We start from the raw sequence: 20,743 nt of genomic DNA on the forward strand, positions 1-20,743 counted from the left end.
AAAATAATTTACTATAAAAAATCTAATGAATTAAACTCATACATGTGTTAAATCAGGGCTCTCAAACATTCAAGCACTATTCTTGTTCTTTTATACATTTCAAATTAAAACCTTAGGTGTAACATCAAATTTTCTTAGCTTTTCTGATTTAAATCACAAGCTAATATTTTAAATTCTCTTTACTTTTTCAAATACTTAAAATACTACAACAGCAATAATTACAAAGTTGACTCCTAACTTATTATTACCATGAGTTTGATTTACTTTATCATTACAATTGACTTACCTAACTATATAGTGTATATTTACAAACACAGGCAGGCTAGATCAGAGATTCCAAACTCTATATGGATCCACAGTTAGAAATTTGAGACCACAGTCAAGATCAGATATCACTTCCAGGATCATTCTACCAAAGTTTTAAGTTAATTCATGGAGTCCTTATTTGGGCTTCTGCTTGCCCTATTGATGTTCAAGTTATCTATTGCTGCATAAAAATTCCCGCAAAATTTAGTGGCTTAAATCAACTTATAATTTTACTATATCTGATGAGTTTTATAAGTCATAAGTTCAAGGATCGCCTAGGAGATTCTTCTGCTCCATACAGCTTTGACTAGGCAGCCATTTGGTATTATTCAGCTGATAGCTGTGCTGGGCTAGAGGGTCAAAGACAGTGCAACCCACTCATCTGTGTCTTAACGTGGAGGTATAGAAGCCTGGGCTTAGGTGGGCCCCTCTCCACATATACTCTCCTGCAGAGTAATCAAACTTCTTAAATGGCTGCTCAGGGCTCCAAAAGGGAGTGTTCCAAGAGACCCAGATAGAAGCCTCTAGGCTTTTTATGACTTAGCCTCAGAAGTTCCAGAATGTCACTTCCACCGTATTCCATTGATTAAGCAAGTTACTAAGTCCAGTCTAGATTCAAGAAGTGAGGAATAAGACCCCATCTCTCAATAGGAGGATTGTCAAAGAATTTGCTGCCATCTTTAATCCATCACAACTGAATTCTGCTTGCTAACAGTCCTATCTGTACTCATGCTGATACTCCAGAATTTAGTTTCCTTTAAAACCATATGTTCTAGGCATCTTTCAAAATTCACATTTTCCAAACTTTTACTGTAAACATTTTCAAAATTTAATCGCCTCATTTTGGAAAACAGGATTCTGAACTTCCCACCCAGGTTGCAGCTAATCTCTTAGTAAATGATGAGTTAATTTAATTTTATACTCTACCACTACCCCAATCTGGCTTGTAACACTTTACCTCAATTTTCCTTTTAATCTGCCTCTCCAGTCACAGTTTTATAAACATTATATTACATCCTTTATTAGGAAAGGTCAGAGGTTGCCAGATCCCAGAGTATCAGCACCGGGTACATGATAAGACATCAGAGGGCATGCAGGGAGACTGAACTGGAGACACAGAAGCTACTAACTAGCAAAAAATTCCTATTCCCTAAGTAGGCAGCAGAGTTACTGAATATAAAGGACTGGTCATGGGCTGAGGAGCAGTGGCTATTTCACTAGTAAACAGAATGAGCTAATAACTTAAATCTACTTGTCTAGAGGGGCCTCTGCAGTACTGGCTTTTGTACAATTCTGGGAGGAGAAGGATAGGGCACCCCAATAGTTATTGAGAATGAATTACTCTCCAGCTTTATTAACTTGAGGCTTAGAGTTAAATTTAAATTGGCTTAAAAAATAGTGTGGTATTTTCTGCAGATCTGAGTTTGTGGACAAATGTTCACACTGGTCTTAGTTGGGACTTTAATACTATCTGCCAATCTTCTTACTATCCTTTGGTAAAAACTCCTTCTCTCACCCCATCTACCAACCCGAGTAGCTATAATAAACTTCTACCATTCTCCTCAAGGCCTCTACTCTCACATTCTCAACTGATGGCCCTGTTGATTCTTCACAGAAAACTCTCAATTTCCTGTCCACCTGTCTCCCAAATGTATGTATGTCTGTCCATACGCATTCTTCCCTCCAGTGTCAGAGGAAGAAGTGTTCATATGTTAGGAGAGTTAGCCACCCCTTTTCAAGGCTAATTACTCTTCTAACTCCTGCCTTCTCTAGCAACTGGACTCTCTTACCTGTACCATCAATTTCTCTCTATTTGACACTTTAGCTCCATCTGTAAGTTAATGAAATCTTTTCGGTCTTTAAAAAAATGTCTTTGGTCCTAAGTTCCCCTCTAGCCACTGCTTCACCTCTCTTTCTTTCTTTTTATTTATTTATTTTTGGCTGCGTTGGGTCTTCATTGCTGTGTGCGGGCTTTCTCTAGTTGAGGCAAGCGGGGGCGACTCTTTGTTGCAGTGCGCAGGCTTCTCATGGCGGTGGCTTCTCTTGTTGAGGAGCACGGGATCTAGGCATGTGGGCTTCAGTAGTTGTGGCACGTGGGCTCAGTAGTTGTGGCTCGCGGGCTCTAGAGCACAGGCTCAGTAGTGTGGCGCATGGGCTTAGTTGCTCCACAGCATGTGGGATCTTCCCAGACCAGGGCTTGAACCCGTGTGCCCTACATTGGCAAGTGGATTCTGAACCACTGTGCCACCAGGGAAGTCCCACCTCTCTTTCATAGCCAAGTTTCCAAAAAACTTATTCTGAACTATTCTACAGCTCTAATTCACTCTTCAACCCACTGTAACCTGGCTTTGACCCCCACTACTTACACTCAAATTTCTCTTGCAAAGGTAACAAAGGCCCAGGCCCCAACTTTGATTCCTTTTGACAGTTTTCAGCACTGGTCTTAATTTATTGCTCAGCAACTTTCTACACTGTAAACTAAACCCTCCTGAAAGATAACTCCTTCCTCCCGTGTCTTAAGGTACCCCTATCTATCTGATCATTCATCCTCAAGTTCAAGCACTGAATTCTCTTCCTGTGAACAATTCTTATAGGTTCTTCAGAATTCTGATCTTGGCTCCCTACTTATTCAACACTGTTTCCTTGGGCCATCTTATATGCTTCTGCATGTTTAAATCCTAATTAGGATCCTAACTTGTTTCTCTTTTGAGTTCCAGATCAATACATTCAACTCAAGTTAAACTCCACAAGAGGCTGGGATAAGAATAATGGGAAGATAACAATCTACCCTAAATAGAAGCCGGGGAAGACTTGTTTGGAGAGGCATAAATTGAGATCTGAAAATATTAAAAACTAGCCAAAAAAAAAAAGGAGAAAGAGCAGAAGAAAGAATGAATCAGCAGAAAATGGCAAAAGTCCTGAAGGTGTGAAGAGTTGGGTTAATCTAGGAAATCAAAGACCAGTATGGCTGGAACACCATGGGCAAAAGGGACATAGAAGTGAGTTTCCTAACACTAAACCTCAGGGTTAGCCTGTTCACCCAGCAGTGCAGCACCGGGCCAGGGCAGACCTCTTCCCATCTTTGTACAGGGCAGAATACAGGGGGATGTGTACTCTTTGTTGGCAGGCTTATTAAGAAAAATAACAAGAAGGGGAAAAAGGGAGGAGTTGAGCTGAGCATGCCCAATATATTCTTCCCCAATTTTCCAATCAGACAAGTTTCTCTACCTCTCCAGGCAGAATGAACAAAAAGGCAAAAACAGGTATTACCAAAGGAGTCATCATAATAATCACCCATAGACTTAGACAAAAAGGAAGGTAGAGGGGAAAGGGGGTTGATTGATGATGAAAATGGATGTCAGAGAACTGGGTGTCTCAATTAAATCAACAAATTGTGCCTGTGGATGTTCTACAGAAAAAGACCTGAAAGAATAAAAGGATAATTGTCAAAAAGTCAGATATCTGCAGCCAAGATTTCAGAGGTAACGCAAACTTTGGTTCTGACAAACTCAGTCAGTGGGTATGGGAGTGTGGCTATGATGGAATGGAGGAAAAGGGGTTGGAGGTGAGAAGATCAGAGGTCTAAGAAAGTGGATGTAGAATTACATGCAGAGTTACCCACATGAAAAAGTTCTAAAGATGACATAGGAGAATAAGGGGAAGAGAAAATCTGTGAACCAAAAGCTAAAGTCTTCAATGGATGAGATGGGAAGAACGTTAAATATTGGTGATGTTAGGGATAGAAGGGGAATGAGTTCTGAAGAAAGAGAAGAAGGGAGTGAAATGGTTTGAAGGAAGTTATAGGATGCAAAGCCATCTATTCTACCTCTTATCCCTGAGGTACTTTGGGTGTGAGAGAGAAAAACAGCTTCCACAAGGGAGGACTGCAAGAGTGGCAAGGACATCAGAGCTGAGGCAGCTTTCAGCTAATTTCAGGAACCATTCAGATGAGGCTGTAGGGCAGTTTGCTGATCACAGAGTAAGACATTCTGGGGGCATTTTTGGAGATCACAGTGAAAGGATTTAGGAGTTAAGGAAGGGGTAAGCAGGACATCATTCACCTCATACACTGTGTACTATTTGCATACAATGCAATGTGAAGAGTACTCTGAGTTTTACAACATGAGGGCCCTGGAGGTAGTAATTAGAGCACTATGAGGATGGACATTTGGGAGAAAGTTGGCCCAAATAGAGGTAAACAGATAAACAGAGATGTGAGACATACTAGAACTATTTCTTATAGTTCCTTAAAGGAAAGTGGGACTTTGATTCTAACTTTAAGTAAGGTATCAATATCTTAGTTTGATAATGCAGCTTTGGGGCAAATGTTCACAATGGCTTTCCGAAGGAATACTATTGGGTTGGCCAAAAGGTTTGTTTGGTTTTTTTCCATAAGATGGCTCTAGTAGCACTTAGTTGTCTTTAACTTCATTCAAAACAATTTTGCTAGTATTGTGACAGCTGTCATATCAGTATGCATTTAAAAAAAGACTCATCAAAACTGGTGAATTTTTGTGTAGCCATTTTAATATTGAAGATGGAAGAAAAAAAGCAACATTTTCGGCATATTATGCTTTATTATTTCAAGAAAGGTAAAAACGCAACTGAAACGCAAAAGAAGATTTGTACAGTGTATGGAGAAGGTGCTATGACTGATAGAACATGTCAAAAGTGGTTTGCGAAGTTTCATGCTGGAGATTTCTCACTGGACAATACTCCATGGTCGCGTAGACCAGTTGACGTTGATAGCGATGAAATCAAGACATTAATTGAGAACAATCAACGTTATACCACCCGGGAGATAGCTGACATACCCAAAACATCCAAATCAAGCATTGAAAATCATTTGCACCAGCTTGGTTATGTTCATCACTTTGGTGTTTGGGTTCCACATAAGCAAAAAAACCTTCTTGACCATATTTCTGCATGTGATTCTCTACTGAAACGTAATGAAAACGTTCCGTGTTTTAAACAAATTGTGACAGGCAATGAAAAGTGGATACGGTACAATAATGTGGAATGGAAGAGATCACTGGGCAAGAGAAATGAACCACCACCAACCACACCAAAGGCCAGTCTTCATCCAAAGAAGGTGATATTGTGTATATGGTGGGATTGGAAGGGAGTCCTCTATTATGAGCTCCTTCCAGAAAGCCAAATGATTAATTTCAACAAGTACTGCTCCCAATTAGACCAAGTGAAAGCACCACTCGACCAAAAACATCAAGAATTAGTCAACAGGGGGCTTCCCTGGTGGCGCAGTGGTTGAGAATCTGCCTGCCAATGCAGGGGACACAGGTTCGAGCCCTGGTCTGGGAAGATCCCACATGCCACGGAGCAACTGGGCCCATGAGCCACAACTACTGAGCCTGCGAGTCTGGAGCCCGTGCTCTGCAACAAGAGAGGCCACGACAGTGAGAGGCCCGCGCACCACGATGAAGAGTGGCCCCCGCTCGCCACAACTAGAGAAAGCCCTCTCACAGAAACGAAGACCCAACACAGCCAAAAATAAAAAAAAAAAAAAAAAAAAAAAAAGAACGTCAGGTCATACTAAAAAAAAAAAAAGAATTAGTCAACAGAAAATGCATAATCTTCCATCAGGATAATGCAAGACCACATGTTTTTTGATGACCAGGCAAAAACTGTTATAGCTTGGCTGGGAAGTTCTGATTCATCTGCCATATTCACCAGACATTGCACCTTCGGATATCCATTTGTTTCAGGATTTACAAAATTCTCTTAATGGAAAAAATTTCAATTCCCTGGAAAGACTAAAAGGCATCTGGGACAGCTCTTTGCTCAAAAAGATAAAAAGTTTTGGGAAGATGGAATTATGAAATTGCCTGCAAAACGGCAGAAAGTAGTGGAACAAAAGAGTGAATACGTTGTTCAATAAAGTCCTTGGTGAAAATGAAAAATGTGTCTTTTATTTTTACTTAAAAACCAAAGGCACTTTTTGGCCAACCCAATAAATCCTGAGACTCTTACTTTCTAAATATTTCTCTAGTTAATTCTCTCTTTTCTCTCCCCATTGTCACTGCCTCAGTTGAGGATCTCTTTTTCTTTTCCCTGGACTTTTGTAGAAACCAATATCATTGCTAGCCTTGCCCACAACTTCTGAGTCCTTTGTTTTCCCACTATGTCAGTTTACAGGGCACTTTCTATCCAGGCCATGCTTTCTCACCCCATGTGCCTTTGTACTTGCTTTCTTCTTCTGCATTGTCCTTTCTCTCCTCATTTATCAGCTAACAACAAATCTTATTCATATTTCAAGACCCATTTTGAGTACCATTCTTTAATGCCTTTCCTGACCATCCCCACTTTGATCTCTCAAACTTACTATTTCTCATTTGTGACTCTGCTTCTTTGTAGAACTGATTTATATTTGTCCCCTGAGTTATGCTATAAATTCCTTGGACCAAGAGTTATAAATGTTTCTATTCATCGTGCTTCATATGTAGTAAGTTCTCACTAAGAGTTAGTTGAATGGATGATGAAATGCATCAAATAGTCCATCCATCTGATGTATTTTTCACCGAAGCGTATCTCAATATTTTTCCTTTTCCCTGTCTCATAAACCTCAAAGGAAAATGGTCCCCCAATTCCCTCTCATGTTCAGTCACAAAGCCCTTACTCCCAGCTCTTTTATGCATCTAAGGGACTTTATCAGTTCCTTCATTTCCTTATTTATCTCCTTACTCTCTCCTTTTCAACCAGATTTTTCTCTCTGCCATCAAGTATATTCAGATTTTAATTATTCATCCACAATATTTACCACCTTGACTCTGCTACTCCTTTGTAGATACTTTGTTGTTTCTGCCAGACCTTCCCACCAACGTGAGTTGCAAAAGTCTCTCTTAATTTTTCTACTTGTCCACCAGGTAAACTGTCAGATTGCACATATACAGGCACGCACGAAAACAAAAATAAGAAATAAAACCCTAGCTCATACAACTCAATAACAAAAAAACAAACAACCCAATTAAAAAAATGGGCAGAAGACCTAAACAGACACTTCTCAAAGAAAACATACAGATAGCCAATAGGCACATGAAAAGATGTTCAACACTGCTAATTATTAGAGAAATATAAATCAAAACTGCACTGAGGTATCACCTCACACCAGTCAGAATGGCCATCATCAAAAAGTATACAACTAATAAATGCTGGAGAGGGTGTGGAGAAAAAGGAACCCTTCTACACTAGTGGTAGGACTGTAAATTGGTGCAGCCACTAAGAAAAACAGTATGGAGGTTCCTTAAAAAACTAAAAATAGAGTTGCCATATGATTCAGCAATTCCACTCCTGGGCATATATCCAGAGAAAACTATAATTTGAAAAGATACATGCATCCCATGTTCATAGCAGCACTATTTACAATAGCCAAGACATGGAAGCAATCTAAATGTCCATTGACAGATTAATGGATAAAGATGATGTGTTATATATATATACAATGGAATATTACTCAGCCATAAAAAAGAATGAAATTATGCCATTTGCAGCGACATGGATAGACCTAGAGATTATCATACTAAGTGAAGTAAGTCGCAGAGAGAAAGACAAATATCATATGATATCTATTACATGTGTAATCTAAAACAATGATACAAATGAACTTATTTACAAAACAGAAATAGACTCACAGACATAGAAAACAAACTTATTGTTACCAAAGGGGATGGGGGGGAGATAAATTAGGAGTTTGGGATTAACATATACACACTACTATATATAAAATAGATAAACAACAAGGACCTACTGTACAGCACAGGGAACTATATTCAATATCTTGTAATAAACTATAATGGAAAAGAATCTGAAAAAGTATATATATATATAAAGCTGAATCACTTTGCTGTACACCAGAAGCTAACACAACATTGTAAATCAACTTATACGTCAATAGATAAATAAGTAAAACACTTAAGGAAAAAAGGAAATATTTCCCTAATATTCCATAATTTGCTGCACAAAGGCCAAGCCAAATTTTAGAAATTACTACTTGTTTTGGCCCACATAACATTTTAGATAAAGGCCACTTTCGTCCTCAGCCTGTGACTTGTAGGCAGTGTCTTTGTTCCTCTAGTCATATACATAAAGTCCAGAAGGACAGAGATAATTCATAATTTTTGAATGATAGACAATTGAGAACTTGATGAAGGTATAGGTACCCTCGCCCCAGAAAAATGCACATGGTCATTTTTTTTGCTTAGTTTCAGAGGTTCACATGTCCTCTGAACCCCAACCATGGACCCAGTTTTTAAATCCCAGTGTGAAACAGCAGTTATTAGAGATGGTTTAAAGGTTTCCTTTTCATTCACCTTTATTTTATAATTTCCGTAACATGACAATGGATTGTGTAAAATATATGTTTTCTATAAAATCAACGCATGCTATATGATACTTAAAAGTTCTTGCAAAATAAATTCATTTTGTGATAAACCTATCGAAGACTGACAGACTTTGAATTAAAAATGGTTGTCATATAAGGCACTCAGTTTCCTCATCTGTAAAATGGAGTAATTAATATTAGTCATCATGTTGTAGAGATTAATACCTGCAAAATTCTAATAATCATGATTTATCTATGCTCCCTCTGAGTAGTCTCTGTTATTTAGGTTGTAGTTTTCTTCCCTCTTGAAGCAGATATAATGCCACAGCTGTTTCTTCAGCTATTCTATTTTCCGTGAAGGAACACCTGCTTAGAATGTACCTAAGGAGTTATTTCTTTGTTTTTTGATACTTAAAGCACTGCTATGGTGATGGCTGACATCTGGATTCACTTTTAAAGACTTCACTGTGTTTTTCTGGCTCCTGGGAGATTCATGAACTATAATGCATTCGATGGAAATGTGTTGATGGGCTTCATTTTGCAACAGCAATTTTACTCTTGCTTTGTTATTTCCCAACTGCAATGAGTGAGAGCTGCCACTCTGTTACTGCTGCTAAGAGATTAAGGGAACTGAGTTGAGCTCCAGAAATTTAGTATGTCATATAATGCCTGATTTATTTTGATTCTGGCTTTGACTTGAATTGATAAACTCACTTGGGACTGCTTTGCAGAATCAATATCCAGGGATTAAATTTTCTTTATAAACTGGTTCTGAAATAATTTCTTTGTGGGGACATGAAAGTCTAAGTTCTCTTAACTATTTCCAAGAGCTATAGAGAAAAAACTTTCACAAAATTATTCTAATATTATATATAATTTCCTCAAAAGCTATATTCTTCAATCTCCACTCAGTTATAGCTCACTAAACTTTTCTAGGATTCACTTTCTAGAATTATGTACTTTTGTTTAAGGTGATTATAAATTATACACATTACTGCCTCTACCTTGACATTTTTCTTAGCCTGCTACTCAAAGCTAACAATACCAATGATGAAATGTGTATCAGTCATGGCTCACAGTTGCAAGTAACATAAGCTAATTCTGACTGAATGAGCAGAAAGAAGTTTAAAAGGAAGTGGGAGATCTCAGAAAATTGTTGGGAGGCTGGAGGAACAGGGATGGAACTAAACTTCCAGGAATAATGCTTACAATTACCTGTAGAACTGCCCCAATGAGGAAGTCAGAGTCTTACTTACTTCTGCCCCAACAGACACTAAAAGCAAGTGCTGCCACTCCCACTCCCACCAAGGCCACTTCTGCCCTAGGAATTCAACGTTGCAAGCACTGCACCCCCAAATGTCAGATGCCTTTATCAGCAAATTGGTTTCCAATCAGAATCTTTGCTTCCTCAAAGCTACTAACTTCCAGATCAAAGTCTATGCAGGTGTGCTGAATGTTGAAGCCTAGGTCACATGTCTGTGCCCTCGCTATGAGAATCTGGAAATTTCATTTTCAGAGCTTACCTTGGGGAAACAGCACTTACATTAAGATCGGAAATTCCCTAAACATAGCAAATATATTCAAAACGTCCTGGGAAGCCAGAAAATATGAAAATGTTTACTACAGGAGAGAATTAATATTTGTTGAGAATATATGCTAAGTGCCAGGTACTTTAAATACATTATTTAATCCACAACAAAATAGGTATTTTAATCCTAGTTTTTTAATTGAAGTATAGTTGATTTACAATGCTGTGCCAATCTCTGCTGTGCAGCAAAGTGACTCAGTTATACACATACAGACATTCTTTTTTATATTCCCTTCCATTATGGTTTATCCCAGGATATTCAATATAGTTCCCTGTGCTATACATGAGGACCTTGTTGTTTATCCATTCTAAATGTAAATAGTTTGCATCTACCAACCCCAAACTCCCAGTCCTTCCTTTCCCCACCCCTCCCCTTGACAACCACAAGTCTGTTCTCTATGTCTATGAGTCTGTTTCTGTTTTGTAGACAGGTTCATTTGTGCCATATTTTAGATTCCACATATAAGTGATATCATATGGTATTTATCTTTCTGTGTCTGACTTCACTTAGTATGATATAACCCTATTTTAACGATGGGAAAACTGAGGCTCAGAGAAGTTGTTACTAGCCCAGATCATTTTGTTGGTAAGATGGAGAATATAGATTCATGTCCAGGCTTCTTTCCTTCAGAATTCTTCCCTGTCTCACAATGTATCTCTGATTTTCATTTCCCAACTTCTAATTCATACATAAGCAGCACTGTACCAAGTGGGGCAGAGGGGAAAGAGAAAACATCAGCTCCAGGAGCAGGCAATACGGGATGCATTAGCTGCAAGAAAATTTAAAGACAATAATAAAACAGACTAAAAATAGGCCTATTTTTTTATTATCTTTATCATTATGTGACAGCAATTTTAAAGAATGTCAGCAATAAAATATTCCTTCTTGCTGAGGTGGACTGTTCCCCACTCCTTGGTACATCAGCATATATAAGAAGTCCTCAACTGAATTTTCAAGTTCTTTAAAGAGAAGGATGTTTAGAACTTGCCATTGAAGTGCCATAAACAGCTTTACGTTCCTAGGATAGACCATAAAAGGGACATTTAACACATGACATGTCTCAGTGCCTATCTTTTAACATCATTTCTAAGAAAGTAAGTTCTAATTTTCCATTTAGGAGTATATCTCTCCCAAGTTTGGCAGTGCGAGCGGGGGCTCTTTTATCTTCTAGTAGCATCAGAGGCTCTGATAATAAGGCAAAACCTCCTTGGAGAGTTCCTTTCACAGTAGAGGTTCTCTTGGCAAGGGGGCTGTTGGTGATGAGGAGGGAGATGGATCTTAGTAATTTATACAGTAGACTAGGAAGGAGTATCTCTTTAAATTAGCAGGACAAAGATACTGTCTAGATGAATCCCCAGCTGTAGAGAACTTGAGATCTGAAAGAATTACTGTAACCCATCACCAAGTCTTATAAATCCTATCTCCTAAACATCTCTCAAATGAGTTCTCTTTTCTCCTTGGCCTACTCAGATCCTAATACTATACAACCTGGAGTACTGTAACATTCTGCTAGCTGGTCTTCCTTCTGGTCATTAGTCTCAGCCAATTCCAATTTATTATCCACATAACTGTCAGCATGATCCATCTAAGCATGAGTGAGATCATGACATTACCTTGCTTGAAACCTTATAATGACTTTCGTGTCCTTCAGGAGAAGAATGCTAACTCTTTTGCAAGACTCAGGAATTTCTTTAAGACATACCCCTTCTCAGCTACTTTGGCTTCATTCTTTGCCATTCTTTAACACTATGGTATAGCTAATCTAAACTACTTGCACTCCAAATGTGTTCTGATCTCTTAGGCCTTTCTGCTATTGCATATGTTGTTAATTCAGGAGCCTAACTCTTATTTGTTGTCCTCTGATAAGTATTCTCTCCTTCCCAAACTCAAATTGTATTAAGTACTCCACACTCTGTACTCTGTCCCACAGTATCAGAGGTTTACTTTCATATTAAGACTTAAATTACAGAAAAGTAACTGCATTCTGGTCTGGCTTCTACTATTCTATAACTTTTTTTTAAGGCAGTGGCTATGTCTTTTATCTTTGCCACTCCAGCATTTAGTGCAGTTTTTGGTAGATATTATATAGTCAGTAAATTTTTAAAAATGAATGCCAGGTTCTACATACTATACAAGCTGTTGAGGAGGTGACAGTCTAGTAGTTAAATTCATGTAACTAAAACACAAGGCATAAGATGTGTCACAAGTGAGGTTTAAATGAAATGCTTTGGTTATTTGAAGGAGAAAGCTCTCAATTCCAGTTTTAGGGTGAAGTTGGGGTACAAAATGGGGAAGGGTCAAGGGAGAAGAGGCATTTGAGATGAACTTTGACAGAAGGAATTTTAATACTTGGAGATGCAGCAAGTATAGGAATAGGTTAGGTGATATACTGATATAGTAAAGCGAGGGTGTAATACAAAATCATAGAGTAGTCCCACTGAGCAAGTAAGAGAGTACAGGAAAAAAAGCTGGAGAAGTAGTTTAGGATTTAAATGCTGGCTAAGTACTCAGTATTTAATTTAGAAAGCAACTATACTATAATTAAAGGCAGTAAACAGCAGAAGAGAGACTATTAGAGCAACTGTAATAGTCCCAGTAAGGAGTAACAAGGTCATCTTTGAGAGGTAATACAGTATAGACAGGCAGACAGACCTGAATCACTTATAAGTGGTATGATTTTCAACATGTTACTTAAACTCGCAAACCCCAAGTTTCCTCGTTTATTTCAAAAGACTGCTGTGGTTAAATTTATGTAGAGATTAGCACAGTGCTTGGCATGTACCAAGTGCTTGAATTAATCAGTGATATTTCAGCAGCAACTGATAAAAATTCAACTCAAATCAGCATGAGCAAGTAAGGGAAATTATTAAAGGGCTATTGACAAGCTCAGTGGAACAGAATAAAGAGCCCAGAAATAGAACCACACAAATATAGTCAAATAATCTTTGACAAAGGATCAAAGGCAATACAATGGAGCAAAGACAGTCTTTTCAACAAATGGTGCTGGAAAAACTGTACATCATATGCAAAAAAATTAATTTACACACAGATCTTACACCATACACAAAAACTAACTCAAAATGTATCATAGGGCTTCCCTGGTGGCGCAGTGGTTGAGAATCTGCCTGCCAATGCAGGAGACACGGGTTCGAGCCCTGGTCTGGGAGGATCCCACATGCCGCGGAGCAACTAGGCCCGTGAGCCACAACTGCTGAGCCTGCGCGTCTGGAGCCTGTGCTCCGCAACAAGAGAGGCCGCGACAGTGAGAGGCCCGCGCACCGCGATGAAGAGTGGACCCCACTTGCCGCAACTGGAGAAAGCCCTCGCACAGAAACGAAGACCCAACACAGCCAAAACTAACTAAATAAATAAATTTTTAAAAAAAATGTATCATAGTCATAAATGTAAAATGCAGAACAATAAAATTCCTAGAAGATAGCATACGAGAAAGGCTAGGTGACCCTGGGTTTGGCAATGACTTTTTAGATACAATACCCAAAGCACAATCCATGAAAGAAAAAAACTGATAAGTTGGACTTCATTAAAATTTAAAACTTCTGCTTTGTGAAAGACACTGTTAAGAGAATGAAAGACAATCCGTAGGCTGGGAGAAAAGTCTTTGCAAAATACATATTTGGTAAAGGACTTGTATCCAAAATGTATATAGAACTCTTAAAACTCAACAATAAGAAAAAAAATTTTTTTTTAAATGGGCCAGGGACTTCCCTGGTGGTCCAGTGGTAAAGAATCCGCCTTACAATGCAGGGGATGCGGGTTCAATCCTTAGTCAGGGACCTAAGATCACACATGCCGTGGGGCAACTAAGCCCATGTGGCACAACTACTGAGCTCGTGCCCCTCATCTAGAGAGAAGCCCGTGCGGCACAATGAAAGATCTGCATGCCGCAACTAAGACCCAACGAAGCCAAAAAAAAAATAAACTAACTAACTAAATAAAAATGGGCCAAATATCTAAGCAGACACCTCACCAAAAAAGATATACAGATGGCACGTAAGCATATGGAAAGACACTCAACATCATATGACATCAGAGAATTACAAAATGAAACAATGAGATACCACTACACGTCTATTAGAATGGCTGAAAGCCAAAACACTGACAATAGCAAATGCTGGTGAGAATGTAGAGCAAAAGGAATTCTCACTCATTGCTAGTGGGAATGCAAAAATGGTACAGCCACTTTGGAAGACAGTTGGCAGTTTCTTGAAAAACTAAACATACTCTTAACATATGATCCATCAGCCCTATACTCCTCAGTATTTACCCAAATGACTTGAAAACTTATGTCCATAAAAAAAACCTCCACACAAGTATTTATAGTAGCTTTATTCATAATTGCCAAAACTTGGAAGCAACCAAGATGTCCTTCAGTAGGTGAATGGATAAAGAAACTGTGGTATAACAACACAATGGATTATTCAGCAATAAAAACAAATGAGCTATTATGTCACAAAAAGACATGGAGGAAGCTTAAATGCTTATTGCTAAGTGAAAGAAGTCAATCTGAAAAGCCTACATGCTATATGATTTCAACTACATGACATTCTTGAAAGGGCAAAACTGTGGAGACAATAAAAAGATCGGAGATTTCCAAGGATTCTAGGGGAGGGAGGAAAGGAGGGATAAAATAGCTGGAGCACAGGAGATATTTAGAGTAGTGAAACTATTCAGTTTGGTACCTTAATGGTGGATACATGGCATTATATATTTGACAAAAATCCATAAAATGTAAAATACAAAAATTGAACCCTAATATAAACTATAGATGTAAGTAATCAACATTATTGGCTCATCAATTGTAACAAATGTACCACAGTAATGGAAGATGTTAATAATAGGGAAACTAGGGTTGGGGGGAGGGGGAATATGGGAACTCTCTGCACTCTCTTCCCCTCAGTTTTTCTGTAAATGTAAAACTTCTCTAAAAATAAGTTATAAATTTAAAAATTCCCTAAGCAGTACATATGAAATTCATGCACTTTAATAAAATATGAAGAAGTTGTCCTTAAAAAAAAAAAAAAAAAGGCTAGTGAGGTAACTCCCAGAAACAAAGGCAGCCCAGGGCCTCAGGGACTAAAACTAGGATTTGATTCTCTTTGTTTTCTTCTGTTTTCATTCTCTGGTAAGTAAGAAGTCTTTCTTCACGTATCAGGAATAATGACATTTTCTTTCCCTTGCAAAAAAAAAAGGCCTAGATTGATATCTGAGCCTGGTGGCAGTGTGGGGAAACCGGGATACTAAGTGAATTAGGAAATTATACTGAAGCCTTGAAAAATGGTGACCTATGTTATGTGATAGCAAACAACTGGCAAAACTGTTGCCTGCAGTAAGATGAAAAATGAGCCTAATGAAATTTTTAAAAATTGAACTTATATCCAAATGACTATAGATTCATGTGCAGTTATAGAAATAATGCAGAGAGATCCCATGTACCATTTGCTCAGGTTCTCCTAAAGGTAACATCTTGCACATCTACAGTAATTTTCTTTGCTCTGAAGTCAATTTTACCTGCTACCCTTTACTGTTTTATTTTGTTTAATGTCTGCATATTATATTTTTTTCTACCCTTTTAGTTTTTACTTGATATATCATTATATTTGAAGTTAGTTGCTTATAGACAACATAGAGTTGGGATGTGCTTTTTAATCACTTCTGCCAATCTCTACCTTTTAATTAGTATACTCAGACCATTTACATTTAATATAATTATTTATATGTTTAGGTTTTAGTCTGCCATTTTAAATTTTGGTTTTTTTGTTCTGTTCCCCAGCACCACCTCTCCCCCAAACTGTCTCCTTTTTCCCGCCTTCCTATAGGTTATTTGAGCATTTTGAGAATTCCATTTTGATTTATCTATAGTGTTTTTTAAGTGTACCTTTTTGTATAGATTCTTTTTTTTAGCAATTTTTTTTTTTTTTTTGGTTGTGTTGGATCTTCATTTCTGTGCGAGGGCTTTTTCTAGTTGTGGCAAGCGGGGGCCACTCTTCATCACGGTGCGTGGGCCTCTCACTATCGCGGCCTCTCTTGTTGCGGAGCACAGGCTCCAGACACGCAGGCTCAGTAGTTGTGGCTCACGGGCCCAGTTGCTCCGTGGCATGTGGGATCTTCCCAGACCAGGGCTCGAACCCGTGTCCCCTGCATTAGCAGGCAGATTCTCAACCACTGTGCCACCAGGGAAGCCCTTGTATAGATTCTTAATCAGTTGGATCTAAGTATTATATATCCATCACTTATCACAGTTTACTGGTGTCATCATTTTACCAGTTTGAGTATAGATACCATACCTCTCTTTGCCCTTCCCCATTTGTAGTATAACTGTCTTAAATATTTCCTCTATACATTTATATATGTATGTAGAAGAAAAATTATAGCATCAGACAGTGTTGTAATTTTTTGCTTCAACTGTCACACATAATTTAAAAAAACTCAAGAGGAAAAGGATGGCCTGCTGTATTTACCCATATTTTTGCTCACCATGTCCTTTCTTTCTTCCGGATATTCCAAGGTTCTATCTTCTATTGTTTCCTTCCTGTTTAGAGAATTTCGTTCAGTTATTCTTTTAGGATAAGTCTGCTGGTTAAAAACACTCTTAGTTTTCTTTCATCTGAAAATGTCTTCATTTCTGAAGGATATTTTCACTAGGTATAGGATTCTGGATTGACAGTTCCTTTTTTGTCAGCACTTGAAAAATACTGTGTTACTTCCTCCTGGGCTCCATGGTTTCTGATGAGAAATTTGCTGTCACGTGGATTATTTTCCCCCTATAGGAAAGGTGTCAGTTTTCTCTGGATGCTTCCAAGGTTTTTTCTTTGTCTTTAGTTTAACTATGATGGGTATTGGCATAGATTACTTTAGATTTATCCTGTTTGGGATTCACTCAGAATCTTAAATCCATAGGTTATGTCTCTTGCTAAATCTGGGTACTTTTCAGCCATTATTTAATACTTTTTCAATCTTACTCTCTTTCTCCTCTTCTCCAAAAGTCTAATGACATGAATGTTAGGTGTTTTGTGATGGTCTTACAAGCCCCTAGCATTCTGGGGTTTTTTTTTCCAGTCTGTTTTCTCTCTGTTGTTCAGACTGGGTAACTTCTATTACTCTATCTTCAGATTCACTTATTCTTCCCTCTCTTCCCTACATTCTCCTTTTGAGTCCATCCATTATGTCTTTATTTTTTTTTTTATATCTTCTATTTCATTGTTGAAACTTTCAATTTCTTTCGCGAGGCTATTTGTTTCAAGTGTGTTTGTAATTGCTTGTTGAAACGTTTTTTATTGCTGCTTTAAAATCTTTGTCAGATTATTCTAACATCTCTGACATCTAACTTTTGGTATATATTGGTTGTCATTTTTCAATCAGTTTGAGACTTACCTCATTCCTGTTATAATAAGTGGTTTTCAAATGAAAACTGGAATTTTTTATATTATGTTTTATGATTCTATATCTTATTTAAAACTTTGGTTCTAACTCACTTTCTCTGAGGAGAAGGGTTGCTACCTTATTACTACCAGGTGGAGGTAGAAGTCCAGATTCCCCACTTGGCCTGTTTTGACACTGGATGGGAGGGAACAGTTCCTCATTACTACTGGATGTAGATGTTCTGGCTCCCCACATGGTCTATAATGACACTGTGGTAGAGGAGACCTCACTATTGCTGGGTGATGGTGAAAGTCCTGACTCTCCAGTCCAGTGTAGTATCCACTGCACTGTGGGGGGGGGGGTGTGTATGTGGGGGGGGGGGGAATGGAGATAAAAGTCCAGGCTCTCTACTTGGCCTTCTCTGACACTACCCTGGCAGGGGTGTTGGGGTACCTCATTATAAGAAGTTGAGGCTCCTCACTCAGCCTTTGCTTGTTGGGTGTAGCCAAAGTCTTTTTCTGTGATATTTGGCTGGGATAGAGAATTTGTTTTCTGAAAGTTTTCTATCTTGCAAGGCTTCCCCTTTCCTGGTGCTATGTCTAGGAGAGGCTTTTCTTGAGACTTCAAGGCACACATTTGTCTGTGTCCACTGGTGTTTCTGAATTCTTTAGCATCACTTCTGCAGTATGTGAGGCAAAAATAAAACCTAGGGTATTCACCACCTTGATATTCCTCAAGTCCCAAGGTCCCTAGCCTGTCTGATTTCTTTTCTCCACCATTCAGAGTCATCTTATGTGTTTTATAAATAATAGCTTAGTCAAATCTCCTTGATATCTTATTTTATTCCCCTTGTGCTTGATCTCTGAATTCTAATGATCTGGAGTGGAGCCTGGGTGTGGTTGCTTTAAAATATGTCCACAAGAGTTTTGGCAGTCCTCCCTTCAAGGAGCCTAATCTCTGTTTCATTAGTTGTTTTTTCTGGTTTTTTTCCTTGTTCTTTTGTTTGGAACAAATTCCTCTGTCTTCTCATTTTGCTTAACTTTCTCTGTCTCTGTGAAATTAGGTGAAACAGTTACCTATCCCAGTTTTGAAGGGGTGCCCTTGTTTGGAAACATCCCTATTCAGTCTATGTGTGCCTAGTGGCTTTGGTGGGAGAGCTGGATCTGAAGTGAGCACTGGTCAAGTCTTCCGCCAGGGTGTGCTGGTAGCTATCACCTTTTTTGAGGGGCTGGAGATGGAGGGGCTAGAACCAGAGCCACATGTAAGCTGGGCTTCTCCTGTGATCAGTGGGTGTCACCACCCTCTCAGGGGCAGGATCAGGTCCCAAAGTGTGGGAGCAGAAGCCCTGAGGGCCAGGTCTGAGCTGATTCTGTTCCTTCTAAGCATGAGATCTCCCCCCCTCCCAACAACGACACCTTCGCCTCAGAGGGGAGCAGCGCTGGAGCAAGAGGGGCCAGAGTGAACACCCAGTGCTATTTAGGTCTTTAATTTCTTTCAACAATGTTTTGTAGCTTTCAGTATACAAGTGTCTTCCTTCATTAAATTTATTCCTAAGTGTTTTATTCTTTTTGATGCTATTGTAAATGGAATTGTTTTCTTAATTTCATTTTAGATTATTCATTGCTAGTGTATAGCAATACAATTAAGTGTTGTATATTGATCTTGTATCCTGCAACCTTGCTGAACTTTATTATTTCTAATAGTTTTTAGTGGAGATCTCTATCTGTTAGAAAGGAGGAAACTCAAACAACTGGTTACAGTAACTTTGTATGTGTAAGACCTCTAGAGAGGAAGGAAAGCCCAGCTCTTAAGGAGAATAAAGAGAGGAAGTGCTGGGCTGTCTGTGCCCATGGTTGTTAGAAAAGTAGTGATTTACAAAACTGGTCTTCCTGGAAAAAGGAAGAGGGATGGAGAAAGAAAACAGATACTTCAATAATATCACTGGGACCTATCAGAAGGAATTACAATGTTAATGACTTACCATAAATGACATAATACCTCAACCGATGAATTGAGAGCTATTACTTTTTCTAGAAGCGGTTCCTGTAGGGTTGTGTAAATCCTTGACTGTGGGGGAAAAACCTTGTGCTCACTTCAGTCTGTTTCTTTACTCTGCCCTTTAAATCTTTATTTGTATTTCTCAAAGACTTCAATTACCTTAGAGCTATTGAAATAACTTTTTGTATATTTAATGGTTACTACAATTAATTTTCTTTCTAAAACATGAGAACTCCCCACCCCATCAATAGTGACAGATTCAGTTAAAATGTCAAACTAAAAACAAGACCACAAAAATCAAAAGCTGCATTTGGAGTACATGAACATGTTTGGGCTTTTGGATTACATTTCAGTAACCCTCTACTTAACAAGAGACAGTAACAACGTGCATGTGATTCACAAAATAGAATGAAGGCTGGTTGCCAAAATACGGTTAATATATATTCATTATTATATAATTAGCTTCTGCTTCTTTTTAACCAGTTATTTTTAGAAAGCAGTAGATAGATATATTTAGAATAATAAACAATTTTGATTGGTTACACTATTATGATGTCAGATGGAACTCAATAATTTAGAGTAGGCTAGCATATTACACATCTATGAAGTCACTAAGTATATATATATATATATATATATATGAAAGTTACATTTTATCATTTGCTAATTTGTGCTCTTACTTCAAGGCTATTTATTAATATTTGATACGTGGAGTAAAGAAAACAGTATGTGTGCTTAAGCACACACATATATAGACTCAGAACAGTTAATATATGAAGTGCCTAGTTCAATTCCTGGCCTATAGTATGCCTCAATAAATGCTGGCTGTAATATTTTAAATTCTCACTAATATTCTCTCCCACAAGGTTCTTTACAGTGCCTTGCCTCACAAGCACTTAAATTTAGAATACTGGACTCTCCCCTTCCTTCCCTGTCTTTAGCATACATTTGTCCAAATCTTATTCATACACAACTGGCCACAGATTGTTGTTGGACACTTATGACTTTCCTACTGTTCAAGCTGGTTTTTGAAAACCTTAAAACAGCAAATCCCGTTGACTGCAAACACCGACAGCAAATGTGTAACAATTAACACCTTTCCCCCATGTGCCCTGCTCCCTGCTACCAGAGATGC

General features: G+C 38.3%; 1 protein-coding gene across 4 annotated transcripts in view; it reads right to left on the reverse strand.

Annotated features, from left to right (window-relative positions):
• The window catches only part of FTCDNL1 (formiminotransferase cyclodeaminase N-terminal like), a 214,554-nt gene that overhangs the window by 193,421 nt on the left and 390 nt on the right, over positions 1-20,743 (reverse strand). For all 4 annotated transcript variants that reach the window (XM_057551891.1, XM_057551895.1, XM_057551896.1 and 1 more), the window contains exon 2: positions 16,726-16,780. In XM_057551891.1, the coding sequence (XP_057407874.1) occupies positions 16,726-16,780 (55 nt within the window). The remainder of the gene's footprint in view (positions 1-16,725; positions 16,781-20,743) is intronic.

Source organism: Balaenoptera acutorostrata, chromosome 8, assembly GCF_949987535.1.
Source record: "Balaenoptera acutorostrata chromosome 8, mBalAcu1.1, whole genome shotgun sequence".
Lineage (NCBI taxonomy): Eukaryota > Metazoa > Chordata > Mammalia > Artiodactyla > Balaenopteridae > Balaenoptera > Balaenoptera acutorostrata.